Source organism: Sorex araneus, chromosome 2, assembly GCF_027595985.1.
Source record: "Sorex araneus isolate mSorAra2 chromosome 2, mSorAra2.pri, whole genome shotgun sequence".
Lineage (NCBI taxonomy): Eukaryota > Metazoa > Chordata > Mammalia > Eulipotyphla > Soricidae > Sorex > Sorex araneus.
The window spans coordinates 7364692-7383299 of NC_073303.1; the positions used below are offsets into that span (position 1 = coordinate 7364692).

An 18608-nucleotide genomic window follows, 5' to 3' on the forward strand; every position below is an offset into this window, starting at 1 on the left:
TACAGTGATCATTTACCCATCCCTCCACCAGTGCCCATTCACCTCCACCAATGATCCCAGTATCCCTCCCACCACCCCCACCCCATCCCCCACCACCCCACCCTGCCTCTGCGGCAGGGCATTCCCCTTTGTTCTCTCTCCTTTTGGATTTTGTAGTTTGTAATAGTGGCCTTCATGTTCGGTTTATAGTCTACTTTCAGTTCGCATCTTCCAACCCTAATGAGTCCTCCCATCATCCTCTACTTGGTGTTCCCTTCTCTATCTGAGCTACCTTTCCCCCAGCATGTGAGGCCAGTTTCCAAGCTGTGGGGCAGACCTCCTAGTCCTTATCTCTACTACTCTTGAAACCCAGTGTCTTACACAGGTGAGGCACATGCTCTGCATCTGAGTCACTTCCCTGGCCTTCACATTTCATTTCCGTGAAACAAGATAGTTTTAGTTGAAAGAAATGTACTTAGACATGAGAGGAGAGAAAGAGGAGAAATGTGTTTAAGAGCGAACACAGGCTTCTTCAGAGTGGAAATATGCAAGGAAAGAAAAAACCAGAAACAAGCAAAATATGTGTGCAAGGGAGAACAGGGACTTGAAGAATAAACCACGCCTTCGCTTTTTAAATAGTAGTTTTTGCAGTGCAAATTTTAAAAATTCTTAGTGTTCACTAGGTCAGTGATAGTTGGAGGGATCGTTCGAGATGGGAGATGTGTGCTGAAAGTAGATAAAGGACCAAATGTGATAACCTCTCAGTATCTGTATAGTAAACCATAATGCCCAAAAGTAGAGAGGGAGTATTGGAGAAATTGTCTGCCATAGAGGCAGGGGGAGGAGTTTGTGTGTGTGGTGGGGGAGGATACAGGGGACATTGGTGATAGAAAACGTGCACTGGTGGAGGGATGGGTATTTGAGCATTGTATGACTGAAATCCAAACATGAAAGCTTTGTAACTGTATCTCACGGTGATTCAATTAAAAAAAAATTCTTAATGTTCAAATAAAAATTTGATCTTCAAAAAAAATTATTTAATTTTTCCTTTGGTTTTGGGACTGTGCACATCCAGCAGTGCTAAGGCATAATTCCTCGCATGCACTCAGAAATTACTCCTGGCAGGACAATTACTCCTGGCAGGACTTGGGGGACTGGAGTAAGGCAAGGTAAGCACTCTGCCTGTTTAACTATCTCTCCAGTCCCCCAATTTTTTTTTTCCTTTTTGGGTCACACCCAGCGATGCTCAGGGGTTACTCCTGGCAGTGCTTGGGGGACCATATGGGATGCCGGGGATTGAACCCGGGTCGGCAGCGTGCAAGGTAAACGCCCTACCTGCTGTGCTATCGCTCGGGCCCCTCCCCCCAATTTTTTCTTTTATAGGCTGTTGAATATGGCATCTAAGAAATCTTGGCCTAATCCAAAACCACAGATAATTATTTCTGTTTTCTTCAGTCTCTTATAGGTCTAATTCTTAAATCAATGTATAATTCTATTATCTGTTTTGAGGGCATTTTTGTTCATTTGCAAAAATTAAAGCTAATTCCAGTTGATTTTGTATAAGTCAAATTTATGTTTTCTTACTCTGAGCATTTGTGGAGGGGGTCGTTTTGTGGTGCCTGGAGTGGTACCGAAAGCCAAGACAAGTGCCTCGACCACTGATCTACATTCCTGGCTCCAAACACATGTTTTTCAAAAAGAGTCTCCATCTAATTGTCCCTGTGGTGTTTGTTGAAATACCTATCTTTTCCCTCACTGAATTCTCTTGGCATTTTTGTTAAAATCATTTGACAACATAGGAACTTATTTCTAGAGTCTTGAATTTCCTACAGTTGATCTGTAAGTTTATCAAGTGTAAAACTTCCAATTATGTTTTTTTTCTCAAAATTATTAGTCCTTTCCAGACTTTTTTTTTTGCATTGTTATATGAATTGTAAGACCAACTCATTAATTTCTGCAAAACAAAGCAAAATAACCTGGAGGAGGTTTTGTTACTTTTCCATTAAACTTGCAGATACATTTGGAGAGAATTGTCATCTTATTTATACTGTCACTCTCGATCGGAGACTGAGTCCCGGTCTATTTAGATCTTCTCTCCTTTCTCCTAGCTGTTTGTTCCTGTATGTGTGTTGCACTATTTGCAATCCAAAGCAAGCAGCTCTGTCTTGAAATTTCCTCCAAGAGTGAAGTGGAACCTGCACAACTGTGAGTCCTTTAGCACTGAGGAGGCTTCAGTTCACGCTGTCTTGGACAGCAGCTTTTTCCAGTTTTGTCTCTGCCACAGATTTTTCTGATAAAGGGGGAAACAGAAAGACACATCCCTGGAGAATCCCTGGAGAAAGTTTCTCTGTATCTTTTTGAGTGGAAATCTCAAGAGTTCTAAGGGGTGAAATCTCTCAAGGTGTGGGGTTCGTTCCTGCTGGGAGCAGACTTTTTTTTCTGCATTTTTTTTTTTAAAAAAAAAGAAAAGAAAAAGAAAAAAAAGCATCTGTCTTTAAACTACTACAGGAAATAAGATCCAATTCACGCCCTGGCCGGTTAGCTCAGTTGGTTAGAGCGTGGTGCTAATAACGCCAAGGTCGCGGGTTCGATCCCCGTACGGGCCAGCTTAGCATTTTATACCCTGTGTGACTTAAATTTAACATGTCAAAATACTTGGTTACACAGTTCTGGCTACTTAAATACTCTTTTAAAACTCAATGTTATGAGGTTGGGGTGGGGGGGTGGCAAGGAGATGGAGTGATAGTGTATCTTCCAGTATTCCATATGGTCCATCAATCTTTCCAGCAGTGGTTCTTGAGTGCAGAGCCAGGAGTAAGCTCCCAGCACCAACAGGTGTGACCCAACCCTCCAGCCCCCAAATAAATGAAAAATCAACTTTATGGGGTCGGGAGGCAGTTACAGCAGTTGCATTCCTAGCACCGCAAGGTTCCCCCGGCACCATTGGCTGGGCCGGGGAGGCCCCGAGAGCACAACTCAAATGTCCACTGTAATTTAGGAAAGGCTCTAAATTACGGGATATTCAATGGCATGCCATCTGCTACTGACAGAGCCAAGACCTTGAATGAATCTCACAGGTGTAATACTGGGTGAAAGAAACAACACACAAATGAGTAGAACATCTCATTGAAACAACACACAATAAGCATGAGCATCTAATTTGAAAAATAAGTCAGAACAGAGATTTTTTTGTTTGGTTTTTTTTTTTTTTTTTTTTTTTGAGAGACTGTGGGGAGGGGAAGCATCTAGCTTGGAAAAGGACCAAGAGATCTTTGGGGGCAACTGAAATGGTCTATAGTAATAAGAATGTTTTTCTCTTTCTCAAAATTTGTAGTTGAGATTCGGGCATCCTGATACTCTTACACGGGACCCATAAAAAGAACTGTAAAGATAACAGTAACAACAAAGTGGAGGATAGATGAAGATAGAGGTGAAACTGGTAAATATTGAGATTGACGCTGAATGATGGATCGCATGATAGGCTACTGTATCCTGCTTCCCATGTACGAAGTTGCACATATCCAGAACCGTTAAAATAATCACACGTGTTTTTAAAATGAACGGGATGCACACAAATATAACCCCATTCGCTTCTGAGTCTGATCTCATTTTCCACACGTCCCACCTGCGGTTTGGGAAGGTGAAGGTTTAAATGTGAGCGCGCCGTGATGTGAGGGACGTTGGGGTCGGTCAGGGCAACCTCGAGAGCCCCCTTCCTGCACGCTTTCGCGAACACCCCCCCCCCCCCCCCCATGAAACGTCCTGGAATGAAAGCGTGTTCACGAATATAGGCATTTCTCCTCCCATTCGACTTTGATTTTGCCCGGCAACTCGAACTCCGTGCTCCAGCCGCGGAGCTAAAATACAGAGAAAGTGAAAACCAGAGAAATCCTGAAAAAAGGACGCACTCGTCGTTCCGACGGCCCCGAGCTCGTTCTCCCGGCACCGCTCCCGCAGGTGTGAGCTCCGTCGCGGGTCCGTCGGGATCTACTCCCCTTTCCCGATCCCGCATTCTGCAGCACGTCGCGGGTAGCAGGATTGCCGGGAAGGTCAAGGCCGAGCCCCGTGCGCCTCACCTGGAGCCGAGGGGCGCCCGGCGCCACCGTCTCTCTTGTTGTCACTTCTCCTGCCCCGATGTCACTTCTCAGACTCCGTTCTAAGAGAAATAGATCGGAGCAGATCCAACTCCCTCCACTGCTTCCTTCCATTGTTTTCTGTGAATGAAAACCCCTTTGATTGAACACTGTAGGTCTATCTGGTCGACCTCCCCATCATTTGATTTGACATTTAAAAACTTTTCTTAGAGCTTGAAGGTCATACTCAGGACTGATTCCTAGGTAAGGTGCAACCAAGACTTGATTGCGTGGGGTGGGGTAGCAACGGCAAAGGGGCCCTTCAGTCATTGGAAACGCAGCGTCCTTTCGAGTCGCAAAAGAGACGAGCCAGCCAGGAGTCGAACCTAGAATCTTCTGATCCGTAGTCAGACGCGTTATCCATTGCGCCACTGGCCCAACGGAAGAAGGCGGGCTAGCTAGGGGCTTTTATGATGAGGCTTTAATTACAGGTTCAAAGAGAAGTCTCAAGTATTGAAAACCAACAAAAAGATTGCTGTTTTATGTACGAAAATAGAAACCAGAATCACAAAACTAGCGTTTTGTAATTGGTTTATTTGGTACACCGTTGTTTTCAATTTTTGCTCTAAAAGTAGTAAAGTCTGAGGCCAGGAATGTAGCTCAGTGGTAGAGCACATACATATGTAAGGGGGCTCGGGTTCCGTTCCCATTAACGCTAGTAAATAAAACAGGATGAAAAGAAAGATTACATAAAAGAAGACTAGTTACATACATGACAGAAGGAACGTTATTGCTTTGAAGCATTTGTTTTTTTGCATTTGTTTTTTTTTAAATCTTCGTTTATCTTCTGGGAAAACTTGTGAGCGCCTCTCTAGGTTTGGCAGTTTAATGATCCTCATTGTTTCTACTTTTATTTTTTTTACATACTTAAGTTGGGCGGTGATTATGTATACATGAATCAAAATGAGTACCGGTGTTATTTAAATTAAATTTCATAAAATATTTCATTTGGAAATATTTTTGATTGTAAAAATCATATCTTTTTCCTCTTACTATTAACAGAGCGAAAAACTCAGGGTGGAGGAGAGCATCAAGAATTATGGCAACCTGAGCACGGCCAGGGGTAATTCCTGAGTGCAGAGCCAGGAGTAAACCCCTGTGCATCGCCAGGTGTGACCCCCCAAAAAAAGCAAAAAAAAAATTATGGCAAATGGGTGTGGGGGGGAGGGATACTGGGATCATTGGCTGTGGAGAATGGGCACTGGTGGAGGGATGGGTACTCGATCATTGTGTGACTGAAATGCAAGCATGAAAGTTTGCAAATCTGTAACTGTACCCCATGGTGATTCACTAATAAAAAATTGAAATAAATTTTTTAAAAATCATGGCAAAATTGTGTGTTAAATCATGCAGCAGATAAAAGCATGCAAAAATAATAAAACCCAGGAAGGGCAAAGTGAGTCAGTAGCTAGGTAAAAGTACCTATTTTTAAAAACATTTGAACAGATTTATTAACTAAATATGTAAAACATGCTGCCATTAGACAACTTCGTCCTTATGTATTTTCTTTTCCCAAGTAGGCAAAATAGACACCCTAGAAAGTAAAAGTATAATGTAACAGAAGGATCTCTGAGGTGGGGAGAGGGAGCTGATCTTAATTGCACAAACGTACGTGGGGTCCGGGCTCGGAATCCTGGCGCTCTCTCCTGCCCAACGCTCTTCTCCCTCAGCAGCCTTGAGCTGAGCTGACTCAGAGTCCCTGCAAATAAGTATTGGGGAGCAGCTGCGAGTACGGTTGCCCCGTTCCATGGACATCTCTGTGTACCCTGGCTTCTGACACGGGCCACTCCACTCTCAAAGCCGTCCTAAGGCGTCCAGCACCCGCCCCTGGCGTGCACCCGACAGTACCGGGGAACCCCGGATCTGCAAGTGGGAGTGGAGCAGCTCCCGCTGCCTGGGACCCCCGGGAGATGTGGCTCGGCTCTGAGCGCGCGGTGGAGGTCAGGAAGCCGGTCCTGGTCCCACAGGGATGTGAAGGACTTGGAACGCGGACGTGGGAAGCGGGGGACAAGAATGTGGTTGAGCCACGGTCTTCGCCGTCAGGACGCTTGGGTTAGTCACTCCCCTTCTCTGCACGCCCATTTCCATTCCATCCCACCGTCTCCACGCACACCTCCTGCCCCGAAGGCTCAGCTCTGGCAAGGAACGAACTCTGTCAGCTTGGGCTTCCTTCCTAACACTTGCTGCTTTGTGTTTCGTTTGCTCCTTGGGCTCTTTGGACCGATGGCATATTTTGCCTATTTATTTATTCACAATTGCAGTATGCCCCACAATGAAAATTTAGAAATTTCATAACTGTAGTATGATGTAGTGAGAAAAATTTAGAAAAACACATTTTCTGTGTTTTTGTGTCGGAGGCAGGACACAAGTACTGCGCATCAGAGTAAAATTGACGCTGTTCTGGATATTCTTGATTCCAAATGACAAGAAGAATTCCTAAAGTCCAAGAGTAACCAATTGGGCCACTTGAGCTCTGCCTACTTCGAGTTTTCTCCCCCCACCCAGACCCGGAAAGCTCCTACAAGCCAGGTGTCAACACACGAAATGAAGCTGTAGGTCAAGGAGATGCTCCTGTGTAGAGAATTTGGGGAGTCCTAGAGAATGCATGGAGCTTGCAAAAAGATGTTTCCGCCCGGTTTCGAACCGGGGACCTTTCGCGTGTGAGGCGAACGTGATAACCACTACACTACGGAAACTCCTGCTTAGCCACTTTCTTCAAGGTATCAGATCTAATGCTAATTTCTACAGTTTTTTTTTAATCTGATTAATTTTTCCTTTTACTGTCTTTTCACTCACATGTATTTCTTTCCCACTTAAATGCAGTAAAAGCAGTGTCTGAGGTCCAGAGAGATACATAGCTAGGTGACCAGCCCAGGAACTGAGCAGAATCTTAGCTGAACCTGATCAGTAAGAGGAAGAAGCGACATCGGCAAAAAAGAACCACATTTATTTGATATTCAAAATACCAATATTCACAAAGAGAATTATCATTATTTACATTTACGTGATTATTGGAAACAAAGCGCTTTGGGTTGGACATGATGTTTGCAGTCAGTTGGATGTGAACAGGTGCTGCGAGTGAATTCCCGAGAAATTCCTTGTTCAAAAACAAGCCGCAGTCCTGCCAGCCAGTGAGTGAACAGATCCAGGACTGAGGTGGACTTGCAAGATGGGCTCAGATCCCACCCACAACCTGGCTGTTCTTCGCAGGCTGGAGCCAGGTCTGCAGCTGCTGGGCGATGGTCTGTGGAAGGGCGGAGAATTTGAAATCAGGCAGCGCGTGGTGGGGGCGGGGTATGCAAATGAGGATGCAAATCCCCCAGAGATCGTCCTGCCTCACCTGGCGCCCCAGACGGAGGCTGGGGGAATCTGAGGGTCTCTCAGGTGCCATGTCCAAGCAGTGGGAGCCATTAGGGATGAGAAGGGCTGACTCTGAGGCTCCTAAATTCTGGGTTACACTTAGCACGTGCCAGGGGTCAGTGTCTCCTGGGAAGAAAGGAGAGAACGCCTGTGAGCAGGCGCAGTGCAGGCTTGAGTCGTCGTCTCTGCTGTCGCGGTACTCACCGTTCACAAACAGTACCCGGCTGGCTCCGGGCGTCTGGCCACCATAGAAGGCGTTAGTCCGGGCCACGGCCAGGGCTATGGAGGACAGGGAGATCCCGAACACCTGCTCGCAGAGCTCCAGGTGGGAGGGCAGTGCTGGGCGCTGGGAGAACGGGCATCGCGGGCCCTCACAGGTGACATCTGCGGAGACAGGGACCTCTAAGTGTAGAGTGATGACAAAAGCACCATCTTCTCGGTCTGCTGGCACCTGCATCGACCTGTTCTTGTTGCCTGCACCAAATCTTCTCGTGAGTAACTGCTTCTGAGCACCTGAGCCTGGGTTCAGTAACACGGGGCGCATGTGGCACACTGCGAAGAGCACTCCTGTCAAGGATTAAGTGTGTGTGTGTGGGAGTCTTGTGACCGCCACTTAGGACGCCATCCCAGCTTATTGGTCCCTGTTCCAGCCTCACACCCACACTCTGGAAGCCCAGCAGTCAGATGAAGGTTGTGTGAATGGGAGAGTGTCCAGGATGCGGTGGGCACCTGTGCAAAGGCTGGTCCAGGCACAGCACAGACAGCTGCTTTGGAGGTAAGGGTTGCACCAGTTACTCACAGAAGCCAAACTCGGTACAGGTCTGGTACAGCCACTGCCGGTCACCCACGCCAGACACTTGGGGTTCTGTGTCTCTCAACTGTGCCACGGTCTCTGCTCGGGAATAGCTTAAGCATTTCTGGCCCAGGCTGTTTGTGATAACCTAGAGGACAACACGGATACATACAAGTCCCTTCAAGTCAGGACCTGGAGGCATACATAGGCATTCACACAAGTCAACGGTCAGAGATCTGAGTTCCGAGCTCTCCTGGGGGCATTTTTCAGAAAGGGTGCATGCCAGGTCCCTGTGGGCTAGATTAAGGTTCTATGACTGAGCGATAATCTCTTGGACCTCTGTTTCCTCACCTACAAACGGGGAGTAATGTTGCTTCTTTCCGAGTTATTGTGAGTGTAATGAAGTCATAGATATGCAACCCAGCACTTGGCCCAGACAGCACTGGACTGAAGGATTGCAACTGTGGATTTCGAAGCTGAGGGTTCCGGTCTTTAGGCGAACTGCCTCGGAGCTACACTGCTCCCCGTCCGTTCTAGAAAGAGTGCTATGTACCAGGCACTGTTACCGGTCCCAGAAAGAGGTCGGAACAAGCGAGTCAAAAGAGAGTCATGTTAGTGCGCGGGCTCTGCAGAACGCGTTACGTGCCCTACTGGGTTTCGCCCCTGCTCCCCCCCAACGCCACTCCCATTTCACAGATAGGGAACAGGAGACTCGGGAAGGGTTCCCGCCTGCCCAGGATCACACAGCGGAGGTGGATCCGGAACCTGGGGGCTCACCTTCACAGCCCGACGTAGCCCTCGGTAGGGCGCGGAGCGGCTGCCGTTGCCCCCCTCGGGGAGGAGGAGTCCGCAGAGTTGCCGCACGCTCAGCGGCGCCCCCGCCTGCCCGTTGTACTGCACCGCGCCGCCCACCAACGCCTGCAGTGCCTCCAGCAGCTCCGCCTGGTCCTCGGCGCGGCCCATGTCCCCGCAGGCGCCCAGCTCGGTCCGCAGCGCCGACAAAGCCATCCCGCCCGCGCGCAGCCTCCGCGCCACCTCCTCGAAGGCAGCGGACACGGCAGCGCGGCACTGCAGGGAGGGAGACTCGGGGCTGGGCTTGGACCTACCAGTCCCAAGCATCCGCCTTCTGCAGGTGTGTTCCTTCTCCCGAAGCCAACTCTTGCTCGGTACCGTCGAACCCGCCTCGCCCCTCGGCCCCGCCCCTCTGGCGCTGCCTCTTCCTCTCGGTCCCCGCCTTTCCCGCTCCAAGGCCACGCCCCTTACAACTTTTTGGAGCGCTTTTCTCTTCAAGGCCCCGCCTGTTACCCGCCCCGCCCCCGTTGGAGCTCCTCCCTTCTTAGGGCCCCGCCCACCCATGATGTCCCGCCCCCGTTGGAACGCTTTCCTTCTCAAGGCCCTGCCCGCCCCGTCTAGGCTCCTCCCCTCACAGGGCCCCGCCCTCTTGAACTCGCCCCACCCTATTGAAACGGCTTCCAATCTCAAGATCCCGCCTATGACTCGCTCCGCCCCCATGACCCGCCTTCTTATCAAGGTCCCATTGGAACTCCTCTTTTCTCAAGGCCCCGCCCATGAATCGCTCCGCCCCATTGGGACTCCTCCCTTCTAAGGCCCCGCCTATGACTCGCCCCGCCCCATTGGGGACGTCTCACTTCTCGAGGCCCCGCCCCCATTGGAGCTCCTCTCTCTAGAGACCCGGGCCCTTACCAAGCCTCCCTTGTTGAGGATCCACCCTCTTTAAGACCCATCATTTCACCATCTTCAAATCCGCCCGCTTTCCAAGGTCCTGATCTTAAGATCCCTCCGCGTTACAGGCTTCACCCTCTTTTCCCGGGTCCCCAGCTTCCTCGCACGCCTCTGCCTACCGCTGTCGCGCTAGAGTCCACCTCCTACCTCGGGGGATCCGCCTATCTCGGTGTTCGTCAGGCTCCGGGACACCACCTGGAGTTGGGTCGTGAGGGCAGGTCTCAGGGGTCTCCATGCTGACCCTCCTCCCGCTCTCCCCGGTGCTCCGCCGCCCTCATCGCTGTCCTTACGTCGTTGTACTCGGAGAAATCCAGCACGGCCCGCACCGGGGCGGAAGAGGCGACCGAGGCGAAGACGAGGTGGGGGAACTGCAGGGGGAGACGCCGTCAGCCTGGGGGCGGCGCAGGGCCCGGGTTCCCCTATCCCCTCGCCTCTGTGTCACTCGTGGGGCCTTAGACTCGCCCCCACCGTCTGTGCACCGGGATGTTGTGAGGACAGCCCTGGGGGGGCTGGGGAGTGGGGTGTGGGAGCTCATCCCGCTGTCTGAGAGGCGCCCCCCGAGCCCGATCTCCTGTCCCTGCACCTTCAGCCGGGCCCAGGCCGCCAGGGAGCCGGCGTAGGAGCCGCCGAAGCAGATCCAGGGACTGGAGGCCGAGACGTTGAGGAGGCGAGTGAGAGCGAGGCGGGCGGAGGCCACGTCGGCCAACCTGGGGTCAGAGGGGCGGCGGGTCATCGCTGGAATCCTGAAGGTGACCCCACCGTCCAGGCGCGCATCGGACAGGCACGGGGCACGGCTTGACCACAAGCCAGAGCTCTTTCCTCACGAGGACCCCCTCGGCCCCGGATCCCCTCACCTTCCCTTCTGAGCTAGATGGGGGCGGGAAACCGGGGCAGTTTCAGTGAGGACTTCACTAGCAGGGAGTGGGGGGCAAAGGGCAGCTGAGGAAGAGGAGGGGCCCAGGGCGGGTGGATCTGAAGTTATGGGGGAAGAGGAGATACGTTAGAAAAAGAGTTGTCGGGGTTACTTTTTCCAAACCATGTCCCCGTTTCCTTCCCACCCTGAAGTTTGCACTGTGCACGGGAACTCAAGAGCACTGGAGCCGCCAAGGGGGAGAGTGAGAGACAGTGGAATAGGGGCCAGAGCCCATCAGACCCCATGACCACAGTGGAGAGCAGACAAGTCAGAGATTGCGGGGAGGGAGAGAAAGAGAGAAAGACAGACAGACAGAGACAGAGAGAGGGAGAGACAGAGTCAGACAGAGACAGAGAGACAGAGAGAGGAGAGATCCAGAGACCCAGAAATGGCATAAAATACCAAATGGGAGGAACTGCAGGAGCACAGAGGCGCACTGTAGACTGAGGGCAGGCGAGGCGCTGAGGGTGCTGGGACACGGGTGTCCCCAGCCTATGACCTCAGACTTTCCCCACCCTTCACTCACGCGTGGCGGCTGGACAAGAATCGGAGCTGGGCCATTTCCAGGCCCCCAGCGGGCACGCTCAGGCCGTAAAACCTGTGTTCCAGGCCAACCACCAGGGCCCCCCAGGCTGGGGCCAGGGCCGCGGGGTGCCCTGCGGAGAGCACAGGGCGCGAGCCAGTGAGCCCTGGGGCCCGACTCCCGGTACCCTGGCGGGCAACTCCCCTTGCTGGTGCCCCCAGCGTCCTGCCTCCTTCTCCCCTTCCGCACAGGCTCTTACCTCTCATCACGGAGCCAGGCCCGAGGCTGCTCTCGCCCCCCAGATGCAGGAACACTGGGCCCCCCGGGCCGCTCCAGTGTTGGCTATTGACCCAGTACCGCTGAGGGGGTGGGAGGAAGAAACGGATTTGAGGATCTCTTCCTCTTCAGGCTCTGCTTGTTCCAGGCTCTATCCCCCCCGCATTGTTCCTTACATCCTGAGCAGCATGTGGGCTTCATGCTCTGGTGAAATTCATTCTAATTCATAGTTCGTTATTCACCTATTTGTTTCTCTCCTCTTTGTCCCTCCAAGCTAGGCGGTAGGATATGCAAAAGCAGATCTCTTTTTTTACTGCTCTTTTCTCTAGTTCCCGGGGGAAGGAGGGTGACTATGCCATAAATAGAAGATTTGTCCAATAAGAAACAAAGACAGGGGGCCCGAGTGATAGTACACCTTGGATGCGGTTGACCCGGGTTCGATCCCTGGCATCCCATATGGTCCCCCAGCACCGTCAGGAGTAATTCCTGAGTGCAGAACCAGGAGTAACCCCTGAGCATCGCTGGGTGTGACCCCAAAAGCAAAAATGATGATGATGATGATGATGATAATAATAATAATAATAATAATAATAATAATAATAATAATATTCCTACACCGCAGCCAGCACCAGACTCCCTCCCACAACCCGGGCCCCAGGTAAGCTCAGTTTTGTAGACAAACTCTCGAGTGTAGATGCCTCTGGCCCTTTATTCTCCTCTTACTGTGTTTCTTTGTATTTCACATATGAGAGAGATTTTTGGTTAGTTTTTATTTTTTGTGGAGGAGGTGACAGCGACACACATGTAGACGAATAAAGCTAAGCTCCTGAAATCCTACAGAATTGTAAACAACTTTCAAAATCTTTGTTTTACAGATATAGAAATTAAAAATGAATGGTACATATAATTCTATGGATACATTTTAAATATTTACTGGAAATAGATAACTTCTACAAGGACACAGTTTAGCAATAGTGAGGAGAGGAGAATAAGAAAAATGAAAGGAAACTCTGAGTGGCTCATGCACCTATAAAAGGTGAGCTTCATCCTCAAAAGGTCTCCTTAGATACTCTCAAGTGAGCCGTACTATGGCGGTGCGTTTCGGGCTCCATCTGAAGCACAGGGAGAATGGGGAGATGGAGAGAGTGATAGAGTGAAAAAAAAAAAAAAAGATCAGAGGAGAGAGCCTGGGGAACACAAAAAAAGGAATACAGAAAAAAAAAAGGAGAAGAAGCGATGGAGAAGTATGATGAAGACGCTCAAGGGACACTCGCCACGGACATCAGATGAGTGAGGGGCAGAGACTGGGACTGAGGTGTGGTAGGCGGGAGAGTGAGGGACAGAGACGGGGACTGAGGTGTGGCAGGCGGGAGCAAACGCCACCCGAGGTCCAGGAAACGGGCAGCGAGGGGCAGGGTAACCCGGGCCCTCACCTGCAGGAAGGACCGTCCGTCGGACGCGTTGAAGGGGTCCAGGGGCTGCTGCAGCCATCCCTCCTTGGGGACCACCCCAGGCCCCGGGCCCAGGCCCAGGCCCGCGGCAGAGGTGGCCTGGAGCTGCTGGACGCGCTCCCCCACGCGCCGGAGAAGGAAGGCTGGGGGACAAGGGGGGGCAGGAGTCACGCCAGGCCCCCTTGGGGCCCCTGCCAGCCCGCCCAGCCTCTCCTACCTGGCGCGGAGGAAGCCCAGGGGGACCCCAAGAGCAGAAGGCCCAGCCACAGGGCAGGCCCCAACGCCATGCTGTCCCGTGAGGCTGTGTTACAGGGCCCTGTCCCCGCTCACTGAGGACCTTTATCCCGGCCCCAGGACCTTACGCTCGGCCCAGGCAGCCTTCCTGCAGCTCGGGTTTCTTTCCAGACGCCGCCACTCATGTCAAGCTCCTGTCAAGCTCCTGTCAGGCGTCTGTGGGAGTCACTAACGCGGGGCACAGACGCCTGAGAAGCCTGCTGAGGTGGCACCTCAGTAGCCGCTTCTTTTTCTTTCTGCCCCTGAACTGCTTCTTCCCTGGCACTGAGCTCTCCCTCCCTTCGGCCCCTCGGTATCATCACGCTCTGCGCCTCAGTCTCCCTCTCTCTGCCTCGGACCCTCACGGTCTGTGCCAGGTCTCCCTGTCCCCTTTCTGCGCTGTCTTTTCTCTCCGCCCGCTGCTTTGTGCTCAAGTCCCCCTTCGCTGCCCTTCGCTCCTTGGTCCTCCCCTCTTTCCCAACCAAGTCCTCCCACTTGGGCTCTCTTTGTTTCTCCATCCTCTGGGTTTCCCGAGTTCTCCCTCTTTTTGTTCCTCCAGACTCTCACTGTCACCTCAGGCTCACGGATCCCTGAAGGGCCACGGTGGTCCTTGCTCCTGCTCCCCGGACCACCGATCCCTGGGCCTGATCCTTCACCTCAATCTGGCGGCATCTACTCTGAAGGGGCTTCAGGGCGACCACCCAGGAACCCTTTCCTGGTCCTTTCCTGATTTATTCTCTTCCTTTCATAATTTATTTTTTACTCTTTGGAGCACTTTAGCATGCAATCTTGAAATGCTTACACTAGTCCATCAGCAGTTTCCCAGAGAATGGAGGTATGGATTGTCACCTCTCTCTGTGATTCCCACCAACAACAAGAGAAAGGACGGGACGTACAGATCCAGAATCCGGCTCTTCCTCACCTCTTGCCCTCCATCTTCTAAGCATCCGTCCTCTTCCTCCCTCACTGTGGAATATCACAGAAACCTCCCTCTACATCCGCCATATGGTTCAGTCTCCACTCAGTCTCCACTCCAGAAGTTCACTCACTTCACTCCTTGTTTTAAAACGCTTTTACTTTGTGCAAAGTAACATATCTAAAGTTTTGGTCTAGAGAAAAATCTAAAGAAATGATCTCCAAAGTTCCCCGTGTTCGATTCCTCTCTTAGGCCATGGTTTAATTTCCTACTTGTCACCAGGACACGCTGCTCCAGCCACACCGGCTTCCTTTAGACGCCATCCTGGGGCCGTCCATTCCTTCACATTCCAAAATAACAAGTAGTGACCACACAGATCGTTCAGTCTTCACTCTCACAGGGATGCTTTCCCTCCAAGCACGTGCAAATCTTGTTCTCTCATACTATAGTTTCCTTTCTCACCTACTAGGTGGATGTTATTGAACCACTAACATAAAATAACACAATTTCCGTCCCTGCCCTCTGCAGTCACAGCTGGATAGAGATTATTTGTCGGGGTGGACTGTTCTTACCAAGAATCCCAGGGATCAAAGTTTATGAGGGGCAGGGATTTACGAGGGGCAGGGATTTGGTTTTTGTCTGTTGTGTTTACTGCTTCATCTGTAACATCTAAACTATTTGAAAGTGAGTTTGGGGGCCTGAGTGGTAGTACAGGAGGGAGGGGGCTTGCCTGGAATTGTCTCAAATCGGTCCAAGGTTTATCAGTTCCAAATTCCAACACAGGGACAGTTGGAAAGGACAGGGGCTGGAGAAGGACGCCTCTCTCCTAAATGTTTATTATTATCTATGTTTTCTATAGTTGGGTTCGAGGACTTAATTTTTCACTGAAGATGAAAAGTTCTTTTTTCTGTCGCACATAGTTTTGGTTTTATCTTTTTCCTTTCCGCCAGTGCAGAAAGGGAAATTAAAAAAAAGTGAAAGCTTAAAGAAGCAATATTTGTTGTAGTTAAAATTAACTTAAAAAAATCTTTGAAAAGGAGAAAGAAGCATTCTCTTTTTTAAAAAATTATGTGCTTTTTGTTTCTGTTTTGGACACAGGAAAGTCTACAAACTTCACTCACGTTAAGTAAAACTCATTCCTTATAGGGGGCCGGTTAGCTCAGTTGGTTAGAGCGTGGTGCTAATAACGCCAAGGTCGCGGGTTCGATCCCCGTACGGGCCACTTCCTTTTGCAGTCCTTTCATTTATAATGATTAAAAACAAAAAATCTTTTAAGCCATTTTTACCACCACCCATGAAAAATATTAAAATAATTATCTCTTATTGATAAACTAATCAAAATTTAGCATTATGCACATCTTCCCTTTCAATTTAAAAAAAGCAGTCAACGTCCATAAGAATTTATTTATTTATTTATTTTTTAGTGAATCACCGTGAGGTACAGTTACAGACTTAGAAACTTTCATGCTTACATTTTAGTCATACAATGATCGAGTACCCATCCCTCCACCAGAGCCCATTCTCCACCACCAATGTTCCCAGTATCCCTCCCCCATCCCCCCATCTCCCCATCTCCCACCCCCTACCCCCACCCTCAGTGGCAGGCACATTCCCTTTTATTCTCTCTCTCCTTTAGGGTGTTATAGTTTGCAATGCAGATATTAAGTGGCCATCATGTTCGGTCTATAGTCTACTTTCAGCACACATCTCCCATCTGGAGTGGGCCGTCCAAGCATCCTTTACTTAATGGTCCCTTCTCTATCTGAGCTGCCTTTCCCCCCAGCATGTGAGGTCATCTTCCAAGCTGTGGAGCAATCCTCTTAGTCCTTATCTCTACTATCCTGGGATGTTACTTTTCCATTCTGTTACTTTATATTCTACAAATGAGTACAGTTCTTCCATGTCTGTCCCTCTCTGACTCATTTCACTTAGCATGATACTCTCTATGTTGATGCACTTATATGCAAATTTCATGACTTCATCTTTTCTAACAGCTGCATAGTATTCCATTGTGTAGATGGACCAGGGTTTTTTTAACTAGTCATCTGTTCTCGGGCTCTCTGGTTTCTTCCAGATTCTGACTATTGTAAACAGTGCTGCAATGAACATACAAGTGCAGATGTCATTTCTACTATACATTTTTGCATCTCTGGATTATATTCCCAGAAGAGGTATTGCTGAGTCAAATGGGAACTCAATTAAGAATTTCTTTCCACCAGGGAAGACTGCCTTCTTGTGGATCTTCCGGTTGGGAAAGTTCTGAACCCAAGACAGGCATTCAGTAGATATTGGTGAAGTCCCTGTTTGCTGCCTTGCCATCAGAGTGTTTATAAACGTTTGGATTTTGTTTGCCAAACCTGATGATGCCTTCTGTAGAAAGGCCCTGAAGTCAAAACAATATGGTCCTAAAAACAGAAGAGTTTCAGATATGAAAAGTAATAACAAATATAAGTCTAGTTTACCCTCATCCCCCATCTCCCATCCCCCAAACCCCCTCTCCATCCTCTAACCCCCAATGAACTCTACATGGTCCAGAGATAGCTCCTAAAGCATGTCTAAAATGAAACTCCCGTTCCTCCCTAAGGATTCTGCAACGGGCAGTCTTCCTCATTGCAGGTAACGTCTCCATCCTTTCAGATTTTCAGCAAAAGCGAAAGCACGAAAACCCTCAGTTCTCTTGATTTTGATTTCACTCACTCCCCAACACCATTTTCTCAAGAATCCCTCTGGTGTGTCCTTAAACTATATGTGGAATGTGCCTATTTTTGCTCCCTTGACACCACTGTCCTGTCCATGTTTGAAGTGATCTCTTACAGGCATCATGATGAAAGGAACATAAATTTCTTTACTTCCATCTCTCGTTCTTCACAGGATCCTTTTTTAAAACAAAAGATTTTTCCTTCCTTCCTTCCTTCCTTCCTTCCTTCCTTCCTTCCTTCCTTCCTTCCTTCCTTCCTTCCTTCCTTCCTTCCTTCCTTCCTTCCTTCCTTCCTTCCTTCCTTCCTTCCTTCCTTCCTCCCTCCCTCCCTCCCTCCCTCCCTCCTTTCCTTCCTTCCTGCATCCTTTTAAAAAGGAAGTACTATAAAGTCTGAAGGGAATGAATGGAAGCATTCCGAAGAGTATCTGACGACAAGAATCCCAAGTCACAACCGCCCGCCCAGCCCATGCAGAGCCCACGCGCAGGGGACGGAAATCCAAAGGCTCAGTTTTGGACTTGTGACACAATTCTTTTAGTTTAAACTGCTTAGATGTAAAGAGGGGTGAAAACTTCAGGGGTTTTTTTTTGTTGTTGTTTTGGGGCCACACCGGGTGTTCTTTGCCTAGGGCTGACTCCTGGCTCTGCACACAGGCACTCCACGGCGAAACAACAAAACAACTGCAGCTGTTTCCGCCCGGTTTCGAACCGGGGACCTTTCGCGTGTTAGGCGAACGTGATAACCACTACACTACGGAAACCCCCGCTTGCTGGGCGTGTGCCTTTCTGGATGGGTAAAAACCGCGGTTCAGTGGCGCGTCGCTCACTGGAATGTATTTGAATTGTTCGCGCACCCTAACCCTGTTGTCCTTAAATGGCTCTTCTTGACCAAAGGGCCGAAGTGACCTGCCTCCTCCTGTGTTCTAAGGCTGGGTTCCTGAGAAGGGATTCAACCACACCAAAAATCGCTTGCCTCCAAAGTTGCAGTGAGAAACGGATTCCTTTCAGTGGCAGCTGAAAGGGGCAACTGTCAAGAGTCACAGTAGACGAATATCAGGCCATGCACCCCCCCGCCACCCCACCCGACAGCTCCTTCTTGCCTCCGCTACTTAACTCCTCTCAGTTCACCTCTCCCTAGATTCCCTTTCTCAGTCTACAAAGGCAGGTTGGGGCGGCAAGGGGGAAACTGCGAACATTGATGGAGGCAAGTGGACACTGGTGAAGGGGTTAGTATTGGAGCGTTGTAGCGTTGTAGCATGAAACTCAATCATGTTTGCAGCTTGGTAATTTATGGTGTTTCAATTTTGAAAAGTTTTTTTTTTAAATGTGTGAGCATCACAGTCAGGTATGGATGCGCCCCTTGGTCATCCCAACCACAGTGTGACTCAATAGTATTTGAGAGGAGCGCTCTTAACCGTTACCGGGATGGCCGAGTGGTTAAGGCGTTGGACTTAAGATCCAATGGACGTATGTCCGCGTGGGTTCGAACCCCACTCCCGGTACTGGGCACTCCCTAGCTTGTTTTTAACTGAAAAATAACTTGTGACTCAGCT

General features: G+C 49.8%; 1 protein-coding gene and 6 non-coding genes across 7 annotated transcripts; 3 read left to right on the plus strand and 4 right to left on the minus strand.

Moving 5' to 3' along the window:
• Positions 1 to 2511: 2511 nt before the first annotated feature.
• On the plus strand, positions 2512 to 2585 carry TRNAI-AAU (transfer RNA isoleucine (anticodon AAU)). The gene has a single exon. It is a non-coding gene; the product is annotated as a tRNA-Ile (tRNA).
• Positions 2586 to 4417: 1832 nt separating this feature from the next.
• TRNAR-ACG (transfer RNA arginine (anticodon ACG)) lies at positions 4418 to 4490 on the minus strand. Its single transcript has one exon. It is a non-coding gene; the product is annotated as a tRNA-Arg (tRNA).
• A 2245-nt stretch (positions 4491 to 6735) lies between these two features.
• TRNAV-CAC (transfer RNA valine (anticodon CAC)) lies at positions 6736 to 6808 on the minus strand. Its single transcript has one exon. It is a non-coding gene; the product is annotated as a tRNA-Val (tRNA).
• A 479-nt stretch (positions 6809 to 7287) lies between these two features.
• On the minus strand, positions 7288 to 13458 carry PRSS16 (serine protease 16). Its single transcript, XM_012935816.2, has 12 exons — positions 13389 to 13458; positions 13154 to 13314; positions 11704 to 11803; positions 11448 to 11577; positions 10592 to 10715; positions 10299 to 10376; positions 10156 to 10203; positions 9043 to 9333; positions 8272 to 8413; positions 7677 to 7856; positions 7453 to 7598; positions 7288 to 7356 (listed from the first exon to the last, which is right to left on the minus strand). The coding sequence occupies exons 1-12, from the start codon at positions 13456 to 13458 to the stop codon at positions 7288 to 7290; spliced, it is 1539 nt and encodes a 512-aa protein (XP_012791270.2).
• Positions 13459 to 15508: 2050 nt separating this feature from the next.
• On the plus strand, positions 15509 to 15582 carry TRNAI-AAU (transfer RNA isoleucine (anticodon AAU)). The gene has a single exon. It is a non-coding gene; the product is annotated as a tRNA-Ile (tRNA).
• Positions 15583 to 17743: 2161 nt separating this feature from the next.
• TRNAV-AAC (transfer RNA valine (anticodon AAC)) lies at positions 17744 to 17816 on the minus strand. Its single transcript has one exon. It is a non-coding gene; the product is annotated as a tRNA-Val (tRNA).
• Positions 17817 to 18474: 658 nt separating this feature from the next.
• Positions 18475 to 18557, plus strand: TRNAL-UAA (transfer RNA leucine (anticodon UAA)). Its single transcript has one exon. It is a non-coding gene; the product is annotated as a tRNA-Leu (tRNA).
• The last annotated feature ends 51 nt before the right edge of the window (positions 18558 to 18608 follow it).

What these genes read in the sequence shown, in the direction of transcription:
- PRSS16 (XM_012935816.2), bottom strand. Translation starts at nt 13,458, where the DNA reads ATGGCGTTGGGGCCTGCCCTGTGGCTGGGCCTTCTGCTCTTGGGGTCC. An exon ending in CGGCCTGGGCCCGGCTGAAG is followed by an intron (nt 10,377 to 10,591) that starts GTGCAGGGACAG and finishes CTCCCCCTGCAG; the next exon opens with TTCCCCCACCTCGTCTTCGC. An exon ending in AGATAGGCGGATCCCCCGAG is followed by an intron (nt 9,334 to 10,155) that starts GTAGGAGGTGGA and finishes CCCTCCCTGCAG; the next exon opens with TGCCGCGCTGCCGTGTCCGC.